The sequence below is a fragment of the Neomonachus schauinslandi genome, chromosome 4 (assembly GCF_002201575.2).
Source record: "Neomonachus schauinslandi chromosome 4, ASM220157v2, whole genome shotgun sequence".
In the NCBI taxonomy this organism is placed as follows: Eukaryota; Metazoa; Chordata; class Mammalia; order Carnivora; family Phocidae; genus Neomonachus; species Neomonachus schauinslandi.
Genome location: NC_058406.1, coordinates 83282577 through 83301515, shown reverse-complemented (window position 1 = coordinate 83301515; position 18939 = coordinate 83282577). Strand labels below are relative to the sequence as shown.

Here is an 18939-nt window from a genome sequence, read left to right as displayed (position 1 = left end):
TTCTTGGATTCCTAACACATACCTTTGCAGCTTTTGTCATATATTGCCCTTCACTGTATTTGTATTCGTTGCCTTGTTTATGTATTTGTGTACCCCCAAAGCATTAGCACAGAGCTCCGCCCAGATATCTAGCCCACCTAAATGGTAGTTCCTTCTCCAGCAATTTTCAACCACTTCTAAGTTTTAAGGGTTGCTTTTTTCACTTCCTATGAAAATGTGTCAAGGGTCTTTTTTTTTTTTTTTTAAGCACAAAGGTGTATTAAAGCTGTGGGTAAGTAAAAGTCATTTGCTTTGGGCTTTGGAATGTGTTTATGAACTTACAAATGAGAACATCTGATGTCTTAGGAATCTACTTCAAACAAAATAATGAAGCCACCCCATGGTGACTTGGCATTGAAAGAACTTGGACGGCAGACGGCTCTCCATTGGACATTCCTACAGCCCATTAGGATCCTTTGTCAGTCCGCCTGATTAAGACCAGCGCTGTTAGTTTTAACTGAGTCCTTAGCACCTTGGTTAAATTTTATGTATTTGTCAGTCTCATCTTAAGGAAATTGAAAAAACTGAATAATAATTATCCTTATGAAGATTAGAGACAGACTACCCACTATGAATGCCTAATAGGTCAAAACAGCAAGTATTTTTTTTTTAATGATTTATTTATTTATTTGAGAGAGAGAAAGAGCACAGTGGGGAGGGGCAGAGGGAGAGAGAAACTCAAGCAGACTCCACACTGAGCATGGAGCCTGACTCAGGGCTCGATCCTATGACCCTGAGATCACAACCTGAGCTGAAACCAAGAGTCATCTGCCCAACCAACTGCGCCACCAAGGCACCCCAAAAGAGCAAGTATTTAATTAAATCAATAACTAGAAAGTAAAATTTGACTCTAGTATGTCACTGAATTTAGAACTGGCTGGTCAGTGTATACACAGAAATGTGCATTTCCTCATCACACATACTACGTAGTACTGTCAGTTATATATACAGATACACATACATACACACCTAAAACTTATGTGTTCAAAACAGAGGATGAAAAAAGTAGCCCTGAACAATGCTAGGATGGAAGAAAGGAGAAAGGGAGAAGAAAGTATTAAACACACCATCTTTTAAAGCTAAAAAGTTTTCGGAGTTTTTAGGAGAATTCTATACAGAAACTATTATATCTTAAGTTATACCAGTTAAGAAGCAAGAACAGGGCGCCTGGGTGGCTCAGTTGGTTAAGCGACTGCCTTCGGCTCAGGTCATGATCCTGGAGTCACAGGATCGAGTCCCGCATCGGGCTCCCTGCTCGGCAGGGAGTCTGCTTCTCCCTCTGACCCTCCTCCCTCTCATGCTCTGTCTCTCATTCTCTCTCTCTCAAATAAATAAATAAAATCTTAAAAAAAAAAAAAAAAGAAGCAAGAACATTTCACTAGGCAGCCTGCAAAAGAAGTTTTCAGAAGCTGGGCTTCTTTTGTTTTCATCCATCCTATTAATATATAATGATAATGAATTCAATTTATTTTCTTTTGGGGGGGGTAGTCCACTGAAAGGGAAAAAAAGCAAAATTACACCCACAAAAGTGGAAAAATCATTTTCATTACCACCACACATCCCCAGATATGGCCCGGACATAAAGTTGGTGCCCACACTGTCAGCAGCACGTTTCTTACCAAAGCCATCACCACCCAAGTTAGAAGGGCCAGGCATGCCAGGGAGGGGTGGGGCTGTTCTGCACCCTTCCCACGAGCCTCCAGCTCAAGACAACTGGGAACTTGCTAGAAGCATAAGAGTATGAACTCCAAGGCCAACTACCCATGGCTTGAATCCCAACTCAACAACTGAACTACGAGCTCAATGACCTTTGGTGCTGCTTACCCCCCGAGCCTCAGCTTCCTCATCTGTAAAGTGGTGATAATAACAGCACCTAACTCCCAGGGTTCTTCTGAAGACCGAGTGAATGCGTACAGAGCACACAGAACACTGCCTGGCACGGGACTATAAATGTAAGCTATTGCTATGATTTGATTTTTATTCCCATGGGGCAATTTGTCTCCAAATTCAACTATATCTCCTCTTCTGTCAATATCATAGTAATTGATGATGAAAGCTGGGGTACCAAATGATGGCCCTAAGATGCTATAAGATCATATATTTGTCTATGTGTGCATGTCCATAAATGGCATTAGCCACTAAATTAACCTACTTGCCACAAATTTAAAAAAATTTAGAAGATTTATTTATTTATTTTAGAGAGAGAGAGCACGAGCAGGAGGGGCAGAGGCAGAGGGAGACAGAGAAACTCCATCCGTCTCCCCTCTGAGCACAGAGCCAACAAGGGGCTTGATTTTACGACGCTGAGATCACAACCTGAGCCGAAACCAAGAGTCAGGCACCCAAAGGACTGTGCCACCCAGGCACCCCTGCCACATATTAAATTGAAAACAAAAAGGGCTCCTTCTCACTCCATTCCCACAAATATTTCCAGGCAAGGGAAATTTTTCTATATTTCTCTCAAGGATGTCCTAGGTCCACATTCTGACTCACACCTACTCTGCAGACTATAAAAGAAATCAGTCTTCTATATATTATTTACTCAAGAATCCCCGGTTGCATTAATAGCAGGGTGCTTTAATAAAGTTTAAGTGAAAATTGAAGATTTTAAATTATTTAAATCTTCAATTTAGCTAATTAGTCCTCACTAGAGGCTGCTCATTCTTCCATGCTAAAACATTTGGTGAAATGCTTCGAGTCACTTCAGAAACTGCTTAATATTCAGTCCCCAGAGTATGTCCATGAAAAGTTCTCTCCTGCATTCTCAATACCTTTCCTTTGCAAACAAAATGAGAGGAGAAAGGAAAATGGACAAGGCTGAACATGAAGACCCTCTACACTATCCCTCACAGCAAACTGGCTTTCCATGCATTAACATCCGACCCTATCCCATCATCATAGTCAGGAGGGGCACACAAAGGTTATAACAATTAACATATTTCATCTTGCTAACTTTTGAGCCAAAAATATTTGAGCCAAGTTATAAAAAGTAAGCCTCTATTTGGATTACAGGGCCCAATTCCAAAACCAAAGAATTAGCCTTTCTGGAGAGTTGCATGTTATTTGTAGCTTAATCAAATACAGATAAATCTTTGAAAGGCTCCCTTTTTATGGGGCTATTTCTGTCCCATGGGTGTGTTAGCCTATACTCTGATTTTAATTCTGATCTGTGAAATTATAACCCGAGGATAAATGTATGGCTTTCTTATCAACCACATTTTATTTTACTAAAACTCCTCAGGCCTTTATATTAATGTGATAAATTCTGTTTTAAAATCAAACAGAAAATTCGGACTTTCATTTCTAATAAATAGCCTCACCTCATGGGGCCACTTTGTTAAATTTTCTCCACCAGCTTCTCAGAAGGTTGCCATTTCAGTCATGGAGCGCTATCATCCGCTTAGAACTAACTAAACATCTGCACAAAACACAGCTGCGTCCAGAGTACCCACAGCCTAATAGTTAAAGAGTCTATTTCCTGATTCAAAAATAATAGTTGCATTTCCAAGGTGATAATTTAGCCAGAGAGGCAGCATTTCATTTATACATTCAGTGAGTAGTACACAGTTACAGGGCCGTACAAGACCTGTGTGATAATGTGTGTAAACACACTGCTTTCCTTGGAGAGGTGTACCGTATGATTTGACAGTCAACATTTTTCTCCCCACAAGACATCCTCCACAGATAGAACACAGGTTACTATACATGTTTCCAGGGGCTTTGCAGAATCTCTCATCCTACACTTCCTAAAGAAGTAGCGCTGACAAGATGAATTCCCGGACCTCTGTCCTTCCTCCCTTTCTTCTCTCTCTCTGCCGTTTGTCCACCTCCTTCTCTGTTTATTTCCTCCTCCTTCCCTTGTTCCTCTCTTCCTAGCCCTGCCTGTGAAATACACACTTTGATATCTTCTCTTTCTTCACCCAAATCACATCACTCTCGCAGCTTTATCAACCCTTCGGGGAAAACTCCCCAAATTTAAGAACTTCAAGTCTATGTGATGTCCCTTAAAATCCTTAAATTCAACCTGATCAAAATGGAATGCCTGATGTCCCCACTAATGCCAATTCCTCCATCCTACTTCTTGCTCAGCGAATGGCCCCAGCAGGCTCACTGGGACCCAGGCTGTGTTAAGGACTTCTTTCCCTCCTCTTTTTCCTCAGCAGCCCCCAACCCACCCACCTGATCTGCTGCCAGTCACATGGATTCAGATCTCTTCTGTCCACCACCATTGCCACCAATCCTAATCTAGGCACTTATCTTCCCCTTGAGCGTTCCAGAATTTTTCTAAGTGGGCTTCTACTTCCACCCTAACCCATCTTAAATGATTCTATCGTATTAACTTTCTGAGAGGAGATCTACATACTCCAGAACCAGAGGGCCCAGTTTCAAACTCCAGCTCTGCTACATCTTCATTCTGGGACCTTGGGCAAGTTGCCTAACCTCTCTGTACCCTAACTCTCATCATCTCTGTACACTAAGGATGATAATAGTACCAGCCTCGTGGAATTGTTGTGAAAATAAAATGAATTCATGATTAATAGTCGTGGGGCACCTAGAACAGCACCTAGCACGCATTTAAACACTCAATAAATGTTTGCCATTAGCCCAGATCCCGTCATACCACGGACTGCCCCAAAACCCGCAGGAGTCCACTGATGTCCGATGAAATGGTGGATCCCCACCCTGGCATTCAGTCTGCACCCCACTGACCTTTCAACTTCATATTGCACATCCCCTTGCACCTGAATACATACCAGGCAAATTGGGGGACTTACTAGTCCCTGAACCCACTCCGGAACCTCCTTCCTCATCCTTGTGTTCTTGCTTCTGGGATCTCTCCTCTCACATCTCTGCCTGATAAAACTCTGTCCATCCTTCAAACCAATTGTAACTCCATGAAGCCCTTTTCTAAACACTTCAACCAAACATGCTCCCACCTGCCTAGGAACTCCTCTTAGCACAGGGGCTATGCTAACCTGAAGACCGTTCTCTTTCTGTACCTCTCACTGCACTGCTGTTATTCTCCCTACAGGCTTGTGGCTCCTCGAAGGTCATATGTGCATTCATCGTCACTGTACTCTCTCCAGCATCTAGCCATGAGTAGTATGTTGGGGTTACAAAAAAGATGGAATCATGGCTAATTAGAAGCACAGCCATTGCTGTGACACGGTAGCTGGGCAAGTCCAAACCAAGAGAAGGGTACGCTCTGCCCAGACGGGGGTCCTCTTCACAGTTTCAGATGACGTCAAAACTCACAACAGAAATGGGATGGTCTCTCCAGCGAGTCTTTCTTTACAAGACACCAGAAATACAGTAGAGTAAATATAAAAGGAATGGGATTTGTCGCCCTATCCTAAAATAGCAACATTAAAATACTCAAAAACTGTTCCTCACCTATCAATGCTACAATCAAAAAACCATCGAGCAACTGCATTGAGTGGCTAAATGTAATTTCCTGCTAGATCTACCATTGAGCCATCCCTAAAGAAGCAACTCAGACCTCAATGACGGAAGCTTGTTCCGTGATATATTAACAGCCTCTGGCATGTCAGTCACTGCAGAACGGAACATAATGACACATCCACAGTCCCTACCCTCAGACGCACAAGAGGTCCCTGAACCCTAACCTCACAAAAAGAAAGCCACAACAATGCACATTGCCAACAATAGAGTGCTCAGTCACTAAACACAGCTAGCAGTGACATCATCCAGGTATCCAGGTCAGGGAGCAGGCAGCGCAGTCCTCCATTGGGTCTAGGGGCAGGGCTGTAATCTGACACCAGGGATTTAGACCTCATTGCAGCCGCAAAGGACTCTTTCATTCCCACTTTGACTTCAGCCATTCAAGAAGCATCCTGCCTCCAGCACCACCAAGAGCAACATCCTGAAGACATCAGTCTCAAGAATCCCTATGATGAAGTGACAGTTAAAGACGGTTTGCCCTCAAATAAAAGATGACGCTCTTAAAAGTTGAGAATGCTCTCACTCTTCAAATGCCTTGGTGGTACCCACACATCCTTAGGCAGATCGGCCAAAATCCCTTTTAACCAAAATCCCTTTTAAGGGGACTTGTCCTAGGAAGCTTACTAGAGTCACTATGGTTCATTTAACTATGTTTATTCAATTGCCTGTTTGGTTAAACAACAAGAAAGTCAAATTAAATGTTTAAGTTAAAATATACTGGACTACTCTGAAACACCAGCACTTTTATCTTTTTTTAAGATTTTATTTATTTATTTGACAGAGAGAGAGATAGTGAGAGCAGGAACACAAGCAGGGGGAGTGGGAGAGGAAGAAGCAGGCTTCCCGCTGAGCAGGGAGCCCGATGATGCGGGGCTCGATCCCAGGACCCTGGGATCATGACCTGAGCCGAAGGCAGACGCTTAACGACTGAGCCACCCAGGCGCCCCAACACCAGCTCTTTTAATGAGAACATAATCAAGTCAATTCAGCCTTCCTATTCCTTATTATCTGTTGCTTTTATTGAGTAGAGGTTTATCTCCCTTTAATTAAATTTTTATTGCCCTTAAAGTATTAAGATATCCTTTTCCTGTAAATTAATTGCCTTTCACAGATAACAGTTTCCTATTCTTATTTTACACTCTCAAATCCTAATCCCACAGAAGCAAAGTAACCAAAGAAAGTAAATCAGCACTCCTATACCACTTCCTCAAAGACAAAGAAAGTAATACTCGGAAGCTTGGGGCACCCAAAGAAAATAATCTGATAATTTCTCACACAGGTAAAACCTTACTCATAGATATGACTTGGGTACAGCTACCTTCAGCTAAACATTCCCACTTCCCAAAAACGAGCTGCAGAAACAAAAACATCCTGCGAGACAACAGAAGCCTTGTGAACTGGAAAGCTGAAGCACCTGTAATACACACACTTCCCTGTACTCTGTGGGTGCTCCATAAATACTCCTGGGCTGATTCACAGGCCAATTACAAGCTAGCAAGGACAGAGTCTCCCTGGTCCTACTCTGGGAGTGTTAGGTATCTACAGTTGCAATTTGTGGTGGTGGCAGGAAGAGCTCACAGAGACAAAGGTCTAAAATGACTGGGCTGTTGGCAGGTTCACATTATGTTAACTTCGCCTGCACCTCTCCCCAAGCATCTGAGTCTTCAAAAAATGGTGTTGTTACTTGCAACACGGGGGGGGGGGGGGGAGTGAATAAAACTGCCATAAAGGTGCATAGGGTTCCTTCACCAAAGAGCCAACAGGCTAAAAAGTTAAGAGAAGAAAAAAAAAAATAGAAACTTACTTTTCATAGACCAGCTCCTCATCGATGGAGAAATAGTGGGTATTTACTGTGCTTTTTGGTCTATTCCTTAAAGTAGCAAAATATAACCGATCTGAAAGACAAGTTTAAAAGACGGGAGAAAACATATGAGAAGGAGGGAAGCTGAACGTGGGGAGTGATGATAATACACGAAAGATCAAAATAATAACTGCTACCCATTATTTAAAGACCCCATTAACACGTGGAATTCTTGCAGAAACCTGATCTCTCCCAGAAACCCAGAGACCCAAGAGCACAACGGAGAGGCGAGAAGGGGACCCGACTGAGACACTCAGCTAGGGAGCAGAGTTCCCATAATCTTCCCTGTTTCAGGCCAGCGGGAGCAGACAGAAGCTAGGGGTACCCGTAGAACTGGAGATGCAAGTTTGGCTCACAAATCTCCAGACCTCAGCAGCTGCGGAAGGGGAAGAGAGGCGAGCCTGCAGCTCCGAAGTCTTCAAGAAGAGGAAGGGAGGAAGAGACAGGGAGGTGTGCCTGGGGGGGTGTCCCGAAAACCAAGGCGAGCAAGAGCGGGATAAAGGAGACCGAAAAAATCAACCGGAGCAGGATCCCCACCAGATGCTGCGTGCAGAAGCCGGACCGAGCCCGGCGCTGTCCCATTACCGGGCGGGGAGGCCATCCGAGGGAGCTGCAGAGTGAACCAGGGACGCAAGAAAGACAGAGAAGCCGGAAGCAGGGGGTCCTCGGGGAGAGGATAGTACGGAGAGGGGACGAGAGCGCGCGCAGCGGCTGCAGGACACCGGAGGCCCCTGAAGAAGCCGGAGGCAGCGGCTGGGACGTAGGGGTTAGAAGTGAAGAGTTGGGCGCGAGGGAGGGTTGGAGGATGCGGGGCGGCTGCTCCTCACCTTTCATGAACTCGCAAGCCCCGATTAGTTCCCCTGACTCCGCTGCCATCTTAAGCGAGATACGCACGGGGGAGGGCTGGGTCGTGGCCAGCTGAGGTCACCCGCCCCCGGGGGCTTCCCCACTGCCCAGGAGCCGGGAAGCTTGCAGTCCCGAACACCGAACCCGCCCGAGAGGGGCAGCAGGCGCCGAAGGCGGAGGCGGCTGGGGGGTCAGCGCGCGGGGCGCCCCGGGGACATTCCGTGGGGAACCCGAGTCCGCTCCGCGCGGGGCGCACACGCCCCAGGCTGTGGCCGCTCCGATTCGGACCCGGCTGCTGCCGCTGCTCCGCCGCCGCCGCGCCAGGGAAACGCAGACCAGCTCTCACGGCCGGGCAAAGTCTTCCCCCCGCTCCCAAAGTGATCATGGAGGAGGAGACGTCTGGACCCGATCGCGCCCGTGGCTACTCGTGCGGCAGCGGGCAGAACTCCGGTGCCCGCGGGCTGGCAGCAGCTGCTCCGGCTCCTCCTTCGCCACCTCCTTTCAGCAGCAACTCTTCCTCCTCCTCCCCCCTAGGTCCGCCCTCAGACCTTCCTCCCCGCCCTCCCTCAGCCCCCTCCACTTTCACGGCTCCGCGGCCATCCCTTAAAGGGACAGCCCCGCTCCTTTCTCGGTGCCGGCCCCGCGCCCCAGTTACCAGGCGCCCCGCGGGTCACTAGGAGCCAGTTGCTAAGGCTTTGTTGCCGTCCACCAATTGCTGTACAGGAAACGGGCCCTCGGCCCAGGGGAGACGGGCGGGGCTTCCAGACCAGAAACTTATGAATGAAACGGTGGAGTAGGGAGTGGATGTCGGGAAAGGGGCTATTGCGGCTTCATAGGCAAGGAGGCGCCCACTAAGTCGTCTCCCCCTCTAGATTTTCCTTCTCTGTCTCTCTTTCACCCCCTCACCCACGTTCTCCTAAACTCTTGCGCGCGCGCGCGGGCGCACACACACACACACACACACACACTTAAAAGACTTCAGATCTCCGCGCCCTGCCTCCTATAGCAGATCTTTCAAGCGCTCCGCATCCCCCCACCACTGACGGATCTCAATCTTTATTAAAAAAAATAAAATTTTAAAAAGCGCTACCTCCTCGCTCAAAAGAACATGTACCGGTTTCCCCTACACATACTGGACTTTGATATAACTTGTGCTTTGTTCTCACGGGGAAAACCTTTCCATGCGGTCCCCCACGTCCTCTCAGTGGGGCCACCACTGTGGGCGCAAAATCATCACAAATGCCTAACCTCTATATTGCTCTGGCCCAGGAGGGGGGGCGAGGGAGCGAGGCCAGCGACACAGGAGAGGACCACTTGAACACGGGGAAATTAACACAAAAGAATCTCTTTACGTAGTCTTAGCTGAAGCGCTGCAGGGAGTGGGTCGTCTCGAAAAAGCCCTTGTCTTGTTTCTGTGAAGCTCCTCACACTGTTTGAACAACTTTGATACTGGGTGCCCGAGGACGCGCCTAATTACAGGAGAGTCCCTTGGATATGAAAATGGCGCTATGGCTCCATCATCAGAAGAGCATGCGCTCTGAGCGGTTTCTCCAGAAACAGAAAGGGATTTGCGCCCGCCTTTGGGAGAAAGGGGGCGCACAAGTGAAGAGCGGCCCGGCCGACTTTGAAGGAGCGCTGTGAGGCCAGCGTGTAGAACTCAACTCCTCGGTCTTAGCCCGTTAGTCCAAAAAGCGAAACAGTAACAGAAAATAAATATAAGCTGCTTTTGGAAACCTGAGTGGTTTGATTTTTTTTTTAATTGCTCGCATAAGAAGAAAAAATATGTATTTCTTAGATATTCAAAAACAATAGAACATCTCAATTCTAATTAATCATGTCCTTGTAAGAGAGTAAAAAGAAAAACCTAACATCCAATTCTTTAGACCATATAAATTTAAAGCTGGAAGAATCATTGAGAAGCACCTCCTATACCCTATGCCCATACAGCACCGTTTAATCTTCACATGAAATATCAAGAGTTTTTAAAACTATAAAAGTCCTGAAAGATGAATTGTAATGAGTGTTTTGTGTTGAGATGCATTCAATGTCTTACAGGCCACTGGCCATGGCTATGGAGTTCTAAAGGAGGAAAATATCTCTCAAATATGGTGTCCACATTCACACAATTACTTGAATTTTGCCTGATATTCCCCCAGTCTTGGTGTCAACAATCATGTTGGCCAAATCAAATTATTTTATTGAAAATTTCTAGCAGTTTTTGTATGTGAAAGATGGCAAAGGAAAGCGAATGAATGTCTCAACAAACTTAACCCCTTTGTTTAGAAGTCTGAATTCATGGTGGTAATGTTTCCAAATTTGCTGATTTAACATTCCTGTAGAATCTAAATTCACTTGCAAATTTCCTAAAACCTTTTCATCTCAGTCTCTATTGGAAAAATTGCAGGAAAAAAGAAGCCCACCTTCTCATACAACATATAAACTTTTAATCTCAAGAAGTAAATAGTCTAATGAACTCTAAATCTGCATTTTCAGAGAAAGCAGCTTTAATTGAACACCCTCTTGTTATTTTCTAAAATGAATTTACAAAAACATTTCTTTCACGTAATTCCCTGGCTTAGAAATTTTGGTCACGAAGAGTGAATTATGACCTGAACAAATAAAAGTTTTTAAAATTAAGAACTCAAAACGAAAAAGTTTCTTTTTCCTTAGCATATTTACAATATGGGTATTATAATGAAATTCTTGAAGACTCTCTAAGTAATTTTTTAATGTTGCACAAAAGAAAAATAAGTGATTATCAGTATAATCAAATCTCTCTAAACCAAAATCTGCATAATCTAAAAGATACGGAATATTCTACAAGGAAAATTGTAAACAAGCTAGTGCGCACGCACAGCACACATCCACCTCAAGGTTCTAATGAGATCATAAAATGCTTTATTCCCTCAATTATCATGAGGTCAGTGTTCCTACTGGCTGCAGTTTCATAATAAAGGCATGATTTCAGTCTATGGAGGAAGATAATGGAAGAAACTTCTTCCTATCATCCAACTTAATAAAAGTGTTAGGAAATGACTTTAATTTTTAACAACAATAAACGTGTTTCACACATGAAGAAAATACTGAGAGAACTAAGATGTCACCCAATGAAGAAAAGGAAGGAATATTATACATAGAAATCTAACAGTTAAGTATAAAATTGTCTCAGTGACAGTAACTCTGCAAACATCACTTGAATCCTGTCTCTCACACAGTGAGAGGCAGTCTACAGACTATGTGTGTGTACTTGCAGAGCTAGAAAACTCACTGTAGGAGGCAGCTCCAAAATTTGTCACCAAAATATAATCTGGTTCTAATTCTGTCCCTTGAGGCCGTACTGAACACCCTTAGTCATTCTTGAACATAACACCTCTTCAAAAATGCAAAGGCAGCTCCCCTGGACCACTTCTTCCTCTTAATTTTTCCCAGATTAAAATTCTCATTTCTTTCAACCTTTTCTTAAATTACATGGCTTCAAGTCCAGTCACTTTCTTCTCCAATGTGTCTATCTCCCTTAATAAATGTGTCCCAGAACTGAATGCAGGCCAGTGATGACCTAGTGTGACTAGTTCTGAGATCAGAAAAAAACACTGATAGAAGATTCAGATGAGAATGAAGGCGATGAAAAACATAAAAGAACCAAGTTTGATCATTTAGTTGCAAAAAGAAGGAAACTATTCTCTCTTGTTGGAGAAGGGTAAGGAAAAAGTTGCTTAGGCTAATCAAAGACCTGACAACTGTGATATTTACATATTCTATTCAAAGTATCATTTCTTATTAAGATATATTATGGGAACATGCTCTTTTAGTTGCTTTTTTCAGTCATGATGATGTTATATGAGCAAGTAAAAAACTATAGAATACATACTTTGAATTCTTTTTTTTTTTTAAAGATTTTATTTATTTATTTGACAGAGAGAGATAGAGCGAGAGAGGGAACACAAGCAGAGGGAGTGGGAGAGGGAGAAGCAGGCCTCCCGCGGAGCAGGGAGCCCGATGTGGGGCTCGAACCCAGGACCCTGGGACCATGACCTGAGCCGAAGGCAGACACTTAATGACTGAGCCACCCAGGTGCCCCCATACTTTGAATTCTTTCTAAAAATTAATTTTCAGTTTTACTGTGAGACAAGGAAAACTGTGCTTCTGAGTAATTTGATATTCAAAGTAATTTGAATTGTTTAAATATTTTGGTTCCTTGCCTGGTACCAAAAATAATTTAAAGCAATTTTTAGTTATAATTTAAATTTAAAGCAAAATTTAGTTATAATTATTTTATATTGTATATTATATATTATTATATATAATAACGCTTATAATATAATAATATAATAGTGCTTCTCAATGATTCTTCCAGCTTTAAATATATATATAATATATATATCACATATAATTATATATCATATGTAATATATCATATATATAATTACTATTACAAACTGTTATTACAGAACAATCAAAATACCAAAAATATGTAGATAATGTGACTCGTGAAACAGCTGCCCACAGATGCTAAAATCTTGGCCTAACCCAGACAAATTCTGCATCACACTGATCACCAATGCCTGTTTAAGAACTCCAAACCAGAATCAAAGATGGTACGAATCTGGAAGGATCTGAGAGATCGGCTAGTTCTAGTTTTCAAACAGGCTCCATAGAGCCTAAGGTAGCAAAGGCCCCACCTAGGGATGGGGGTGGAGAATGATGGATAAGCACGCAGGGCTACTACAAAATATTTCACTTGTAAAAATGATACGGCAGATAGAGGAAAGAAAACAGAAGAAGAAACTGAGGTCCATGGTGGATAATTAATTTTCTGAAGTCTGATAACTGATTGGTGGTAGAAACAAGACCAGTATTCATTATTGGCACTAATACCAATAATCTTTTCTCAATTTTCTCCTAACTTAGCTCATCTTACATTGTTTAGCTCATGGGTTCTTAAATTTTTGAGATGATAAAATGTCAAGCAATAATAATGTATACGCCTAATCTTTTCTTCAAATTTTTAAAGGAAATATTGAAATAATTTAAGCTCTGAATGGAAAAATAAGAGATGTTGCATTATCTGCCATTGCTATTGTTGTGATATGGCTTCTATAAAAATCTGAATTATTTTTTCCACTATTTCTTAATAGTATAACCAGTATTCTATAGAACATAGTTTGAGAAATTTAGTGAACATTAAATATAACAACTCAATTCAATAATCATCTTATCCTTGACGGATGCAACCAGTAAAGAATGACATCTTTTTAGAAGATGAAAGAAAGTTCCATGGCTAGATCAATATACTTAACAGTGCTCAATTTATTGGCCAATTTGCTAAATTTTTTCAAATAGACTAACAACTCAATACAGTTTTAAAACTTACAGAATTTGGGGCACCTGGATGGCATAGTTGATTAAGCATCCAACTCTTGGTTTTGGCTCAGGTCCTGATCTCAGGATCTTGATCTCAGGGTCATAAGATCAAGCCCCATGTCGGGCTCTGCGCTCAGCGCAGAGTCTACTTGAGGTTTCTCTCTCCCTCTCCCTCTGTCCTTCCCCCACCATGCTCTCTCTCTCTCACATAAATAAATAAATCTTTAAAAAAAAAAAAACTTACAGAATTGGGCGCCTGGGTGGCTCAGTCGTTAAGCGTCTGCCTTCAGCTCAGGTCATGATCCCAGCATCCTTGGATCAAGCCTCGCATCAGGCTCCCTGCTCGGCAGGAAGCCTGCTTCTCCCTCTCCCACTCCTCCTGCTTGTGTTCCCTCTCTTGCTATATCTCTCTGTGTCAAATAAATAAATAAAATCTTTAAAAAAAAAAAAACCTTACAGAATTTATCTATCTACATTTGTCATTTCTACTCTTTTTATGAAGAGAAAATAAAGAAGTGAACATTTTTTTTCTCCAAAAATATATAAAATAATATTCTGTGTGCCACTCCTCACCCCCATCACCACTGCCTCAACTACCACCACCCTCATCACCATCACTTTAGTGATAATGTTTTGATCTCAAGTTTCCAATGTGCCCTCACATGCCCATCTAATACATGTCCCTACTATACTCTGTACATGTTTCTATCAGGAAAGTAATAATAATTAACAGTTAAGCTTTGTTGAAAACCGTGCACAGCAATTTATACCTCAGCCCTCACATCAGTTTCCTATGAGGTAGGTACTATTATTATTCCCATCTTACAAATGAGAAAACTGCCACAAAACAGATGCATGGAGCATGAATAGATAAATGAGTAATTAAAATGTTGGGGAATGAACTTACCTGAATCACTTCTTTATGCAAAGCAGTTCCTTTGCAACCGGGAGCCATGGAAAAACTACTGGATTTATCCTCAGAAGCCGGGTTTCAGGCATCACTCTATCACCAGCTGTGTGTATTATCTTAGACTGTTTCCTCTGGCATTAAATAGGGATTATAATAATTTCTAATTCACAGGAATAATAGTAGAATTAAATAAGAGTGCCATGATGTGATGCCATTGTATAAATATTTGTTATTAATGTTAAAGCTTATATTAAATACAAAATTATTTCCAAAATCAGATATTCACAAGCCTCAAACTATTATATTTCTTTGGATCTAGGTATTCTTAAATTACTTCTGGCCAATGACATAAGCAAAATAGACACTCACGGAGAAGTTCTTTTTATCAACTGAGGACATCCCCACAAGGTACAAGTTAACTTTGTTTTTCATTTCTGACTGCTTATAGCCATGATACTATCTCTAGAGTGTGAGGAGAGCCAAGGACCCCATTCAGGCATCCTCATTGGATTCCTAAATTCCCCTGCTCTGGCTCACATTCTTTTAATCATTCTGTTCCAGAAGCCTGGGACACAAATGTTGTTCCCTGCAGTTCCCATGGGGACCCTTGAGGCCCCTTTGGAACCCTAGGTTTCTGGTGCTCACTCCTGTGCAGAAACTCCAAGAGAAAATAATCTTTTCAATAAACTAACAAGAGGCCCTTGGTTTCCATTTTTCCAATCACAAAATACTGTATAATTGCACAGAACTGATGGTTATTCTTGCTGTTGCTGTTAACTCCTGTACTTGTATTGATTCCCATGGGGGAAAAACATACTTTATATCTTCCATGGGCCAAGCCTTCCTACATTAGGATCTATGTCATTCTTCAGAGTATATCCTCGAAGTATAATTCAGATTTATGAATGTAGGATAATCATAATATGAGTAATCTGACATGCACACAAACAAAAATAATTTCTGCTTCTCCTAAAATATATTAGGATATTTTAGATTAAATATTTCTCGTCATAACTATGTTTTATTTCTCATAACATCACACATACATTTTCATATTTAGGCATCCATTAATTTAGCGAATATTAACTGTGTACCATGTACTTGGCATTGTGCCAAGTGCTAGGATTAAAATCAAGAACAAGGCCAACTTATTGTTCTTAAGGAAGCAACATTCTAGAGAGGGATGTAGGTAAGCAAGCAGGCTCCATAAGCAGGATACATGTAGTAGAGAAACTTTGAATAGGATCCAAGCTGAGAAGCAAGGGAAGAGTTCCCTAAAGAATCCTAGATCTGTGGTGCCTGGCTGGCTCAGTCGGTGGAGCACGCAACTCTTTTTTTTTTTTTTTAAGATTTATTTATTTACCTGAGAGAGAGCAGGCGAGCAGGGGGAGCGAATCTTCAAGCAGACTTCCGGGGGAGTGTGGAGCCCAACACAGGGCTAGATCCCACGACCCATGAGATCACGACCTGAGCCGAAACCAAGAGTAGGATGCCCAACAACTGAGCCACCAGGCGCCCCAAGCATGCAACTCTTCAACTCAAGGTCATGAGTTCAAGCCCCACGTTGGGAGTAGAGCTTACTTTAAAAATAGATAAATAAATAAATACATACATACATCAAACAAACAAAAACACCGGAGAATCCTAAACTTGAAGGTTGAATAGGAGCTAGCCAGGCGGTGGAAGCCGGCCTATAGAGGGAGCAAGGTGGCAGGAAGGTGGGAAGGAGAAAGACACAAAGAGAAAGTCTCAGACTGGGGGAAGTATATGTGCATAGGCTGGGATGCAATAGAGAAAAGGCTGGTTCAAACTTCCATTTGGCTCCAGCATAGAGAATGAAGTGGGAGGAAAGGGAAAAGAATCTTGGTATGAAAGGTTAAAAATTTTGACTTTATCCAGAGGGTAATGGGGCCCCAAAATGAAATATATTAAGTAGGCAAAGCCTAGGGGCGCCTGGGTGGCTCAGTTGGTTAAGCGACTGCCTTCGGCTCAGGTCATGATCCTGGAGTCCCGGGATCGAGTCCCACATCGGGCTCCCTGCTCAGTGGGGGGTCTGCTTCTCCCTCTGACCCTCCTCCCTCTCATGCTCTCTGTCTCTCATTCTCTCTCTCGCAAATAAATAAAATCTTAAAAAAAAAAAAAAGTAGGCAAAGCCTAGTCAGGTAGGGATTTTAAAATTGCCAGCAATAGTCTGTGAAGTATTTAAACTAATTGTAAATGGATTGGAGCTTGCTCCATTAATCCTCAAAGAAGCAGAATTATAGCAAGAATATAGACTTAGGTTCACTTAATAGGATCTTCCATTCTTTCTTTTTTTTTTTGCTCTCACTATTAAAAAGACAAAGTAGAACTTGCCCATTTTTTACAGAACATAATTAGGTGCATAAAGGGAGGAGTTGTCTGAGATTCCTGAAATTGAATTTGCAAATATTGCAGATAAATGTGGATAAGACAATGTATATTTCTTCTATGCTGTTTTTTTTAGTACAAAGACCCTAAGCAAATGTAAAATATAGAATATACCAGAATTACACTTGATTAAAATATTTTAATTAACTGACAAAGTAACAGGATTTGTAAGAATTTGATTTCTGAAAAGCTTTTTTAAAAAAATTTCAGAAATAATAAATTAACATAAATGATTTGATTACTTGACTTCTTATATGGCATGTTGATTGTCCCTAACCACTTTGACTATAAAATAATCTACTTCAGATTCTAGGTTGAATAACCTCCTAAAGTGTTCCAAAAGGAAAATCTCTTAAGAGCACTGAGTATTACTATCTAATTAATAATTTCCTAGATTTTACATGATTAAAAACCACAGATACAAAATGAATATCCCTGGCATGAAATCAGATCTTTGCTCTCGTCCCCGTAGCAGGCAATGCTCATAGTGTGCTAATGCCTTTAAAATGCAGGAAACATACCCTTTTAAAAGAATTTCGTTTTTGGTAGTTCTCTCCTGTTTCTACCCACAACACTTCTCACACCAAATATGTGGGTGCTTTCCAAACCAAGCAATTGTCCAATTCTCCGCTGACACCAGCTTCAATTCGCCACTATCTACCTGGAGTTGGCACAGACCCCACAGGTGAAGGGCTCAGTTCCATGAGACTGCTCTGCTTCAGATGCCAGGCACTCGTTCAAGACTGTCACGTGCACTGACCAACTGGCTATAAATCAGGGGTCCCCACAACCCCCTCCTCAGGTTCAATAATTTGCTAGAAAAGCTGACAGGCCTCAGGAAAACATTTTACTTCCTATTACCAGTTTATTACAAAGGATACAAATCGGGAACCGCCAAATGGTGCATAAGGCCAAGTATGGGGGAGGGGCTCGGAGCGTCCATGCCCTTTCTGGGCATGTCACCCTGTCAGAACCTCCCTGTGTTCACCAACTCAAAAGCGCTTGGATTCCCATCTTTAATCATTGGCCATTAGTGACTGACCTCAATCTCCAGCCTCTCTCCCCTCCCCCTGAGGTCTAAAGGTGAGGCTGAAAGTTCCAACCCTCTAATCACATGGTCGGTCCCTCTGGTAATCAGCCCCATCCTGAAGCGATCTAGGAGCCCACCATGGAATCACCTCATAGCATAAAGTCAGGTATGACTTGTTATGAATAAGCAAAGATGCTCCTCTCACCCCTATCCTTAGGAAATTCCAAAGTCTTAGAAGCTCTGTGTCAGAAATGGGAAGAAGACTGGGGCGCCTGGTGCTTCAGTCGGTTAAGCGACCGACTCTTGGGATGCTTGGATGGCTCAGTCGTTAAGTGTCCGCCTTCAGCTCAGGTCATGATCCCAGGGTCCTGGGATCGAGCCCCGCATCGGGCTCTGTCAAATAAATAAATAAAATCTTAAAAAAAAAAAAAAAAGAGACCGACTGTTGATCTTGATTTCGGCTCAGGTCGTGATCTCAGGGTTGTGAGATTGAGCCCCATGTCGGGCTCTGCGCTCAGCGTGGAGTCTGCTTGAGATTCTCTCTCCCTCTCCCACTGTCCTTCCCCCCACTCATGCACGCTTTCTCTCTCTCTCTCAATAAATAAATAAAATATTTTTTAAAAAAAGAAATGGGAAGAAGACAATATATATATATTTTTTCACAGGTAGAAAAAGAAAGGCCTAGTGATTATTTGGGAAAGGAAGCTTTCTCAATCTTTCTATTTTATAATTGCCCAAAACTATTTGTTAAGAAGGGGCTTTGGGGCGCCTGGGGGGCTCAGTCGTTAGGCGTCTGCCTTCAGCTCAGGTCATGATCCCAGGGTCCTGGGATCGAGACCCGCATCGGGCTCCCTGCTCCGCGGGAAGCCTGCTTCTCCCTCTCCCACTCCCCCTGCTTGTGTTCCCTCTCTTGCTGTGTCTCTTTCTATGAAAGAAAGACAGAAAGAAGGACAGAAAGAAAGAAAGAAAGAAAGAAAGAAAGAAAGAAAGAAAGAAAGAAAGAAAGAAAGAAAGAAAGAA

At 42.6% G+C, this 18939-nt stretch overlaps 1 protein-coding gene across 2 annotated transcripts in view; it reads right to left on the bottom strand.

Moving 5' to 3' along the window:
* The window catches only part of CDC14A (cell division cycle 14A), a 177862-nt gene extending 169436 nt beyond the window's left edge, over nt 1–8426 (bottom strand). For both annotated transcript variants that reach the window (XM_044914081.1, XM_021690005.1), the window contains exons 1-2: nt 8191–8426; nt 7307–7397 (exon numbers count right to left, since the gene is read on the bottom strand). In XM_044914081.1, coding sequence (XP_044770016.1) covers nt 7307–7397; nt 8191–8239 — 140 coding nt within the window. In that variant the 5' untranslated portion in view covers nt 8240–8426. The remainder of the gene's footprint in view (nt 1–7306; nt 7398–8190) is intronic.
* Between the last annotated feature and the right edge of the window lie 10513 nt (nt 8427–18939).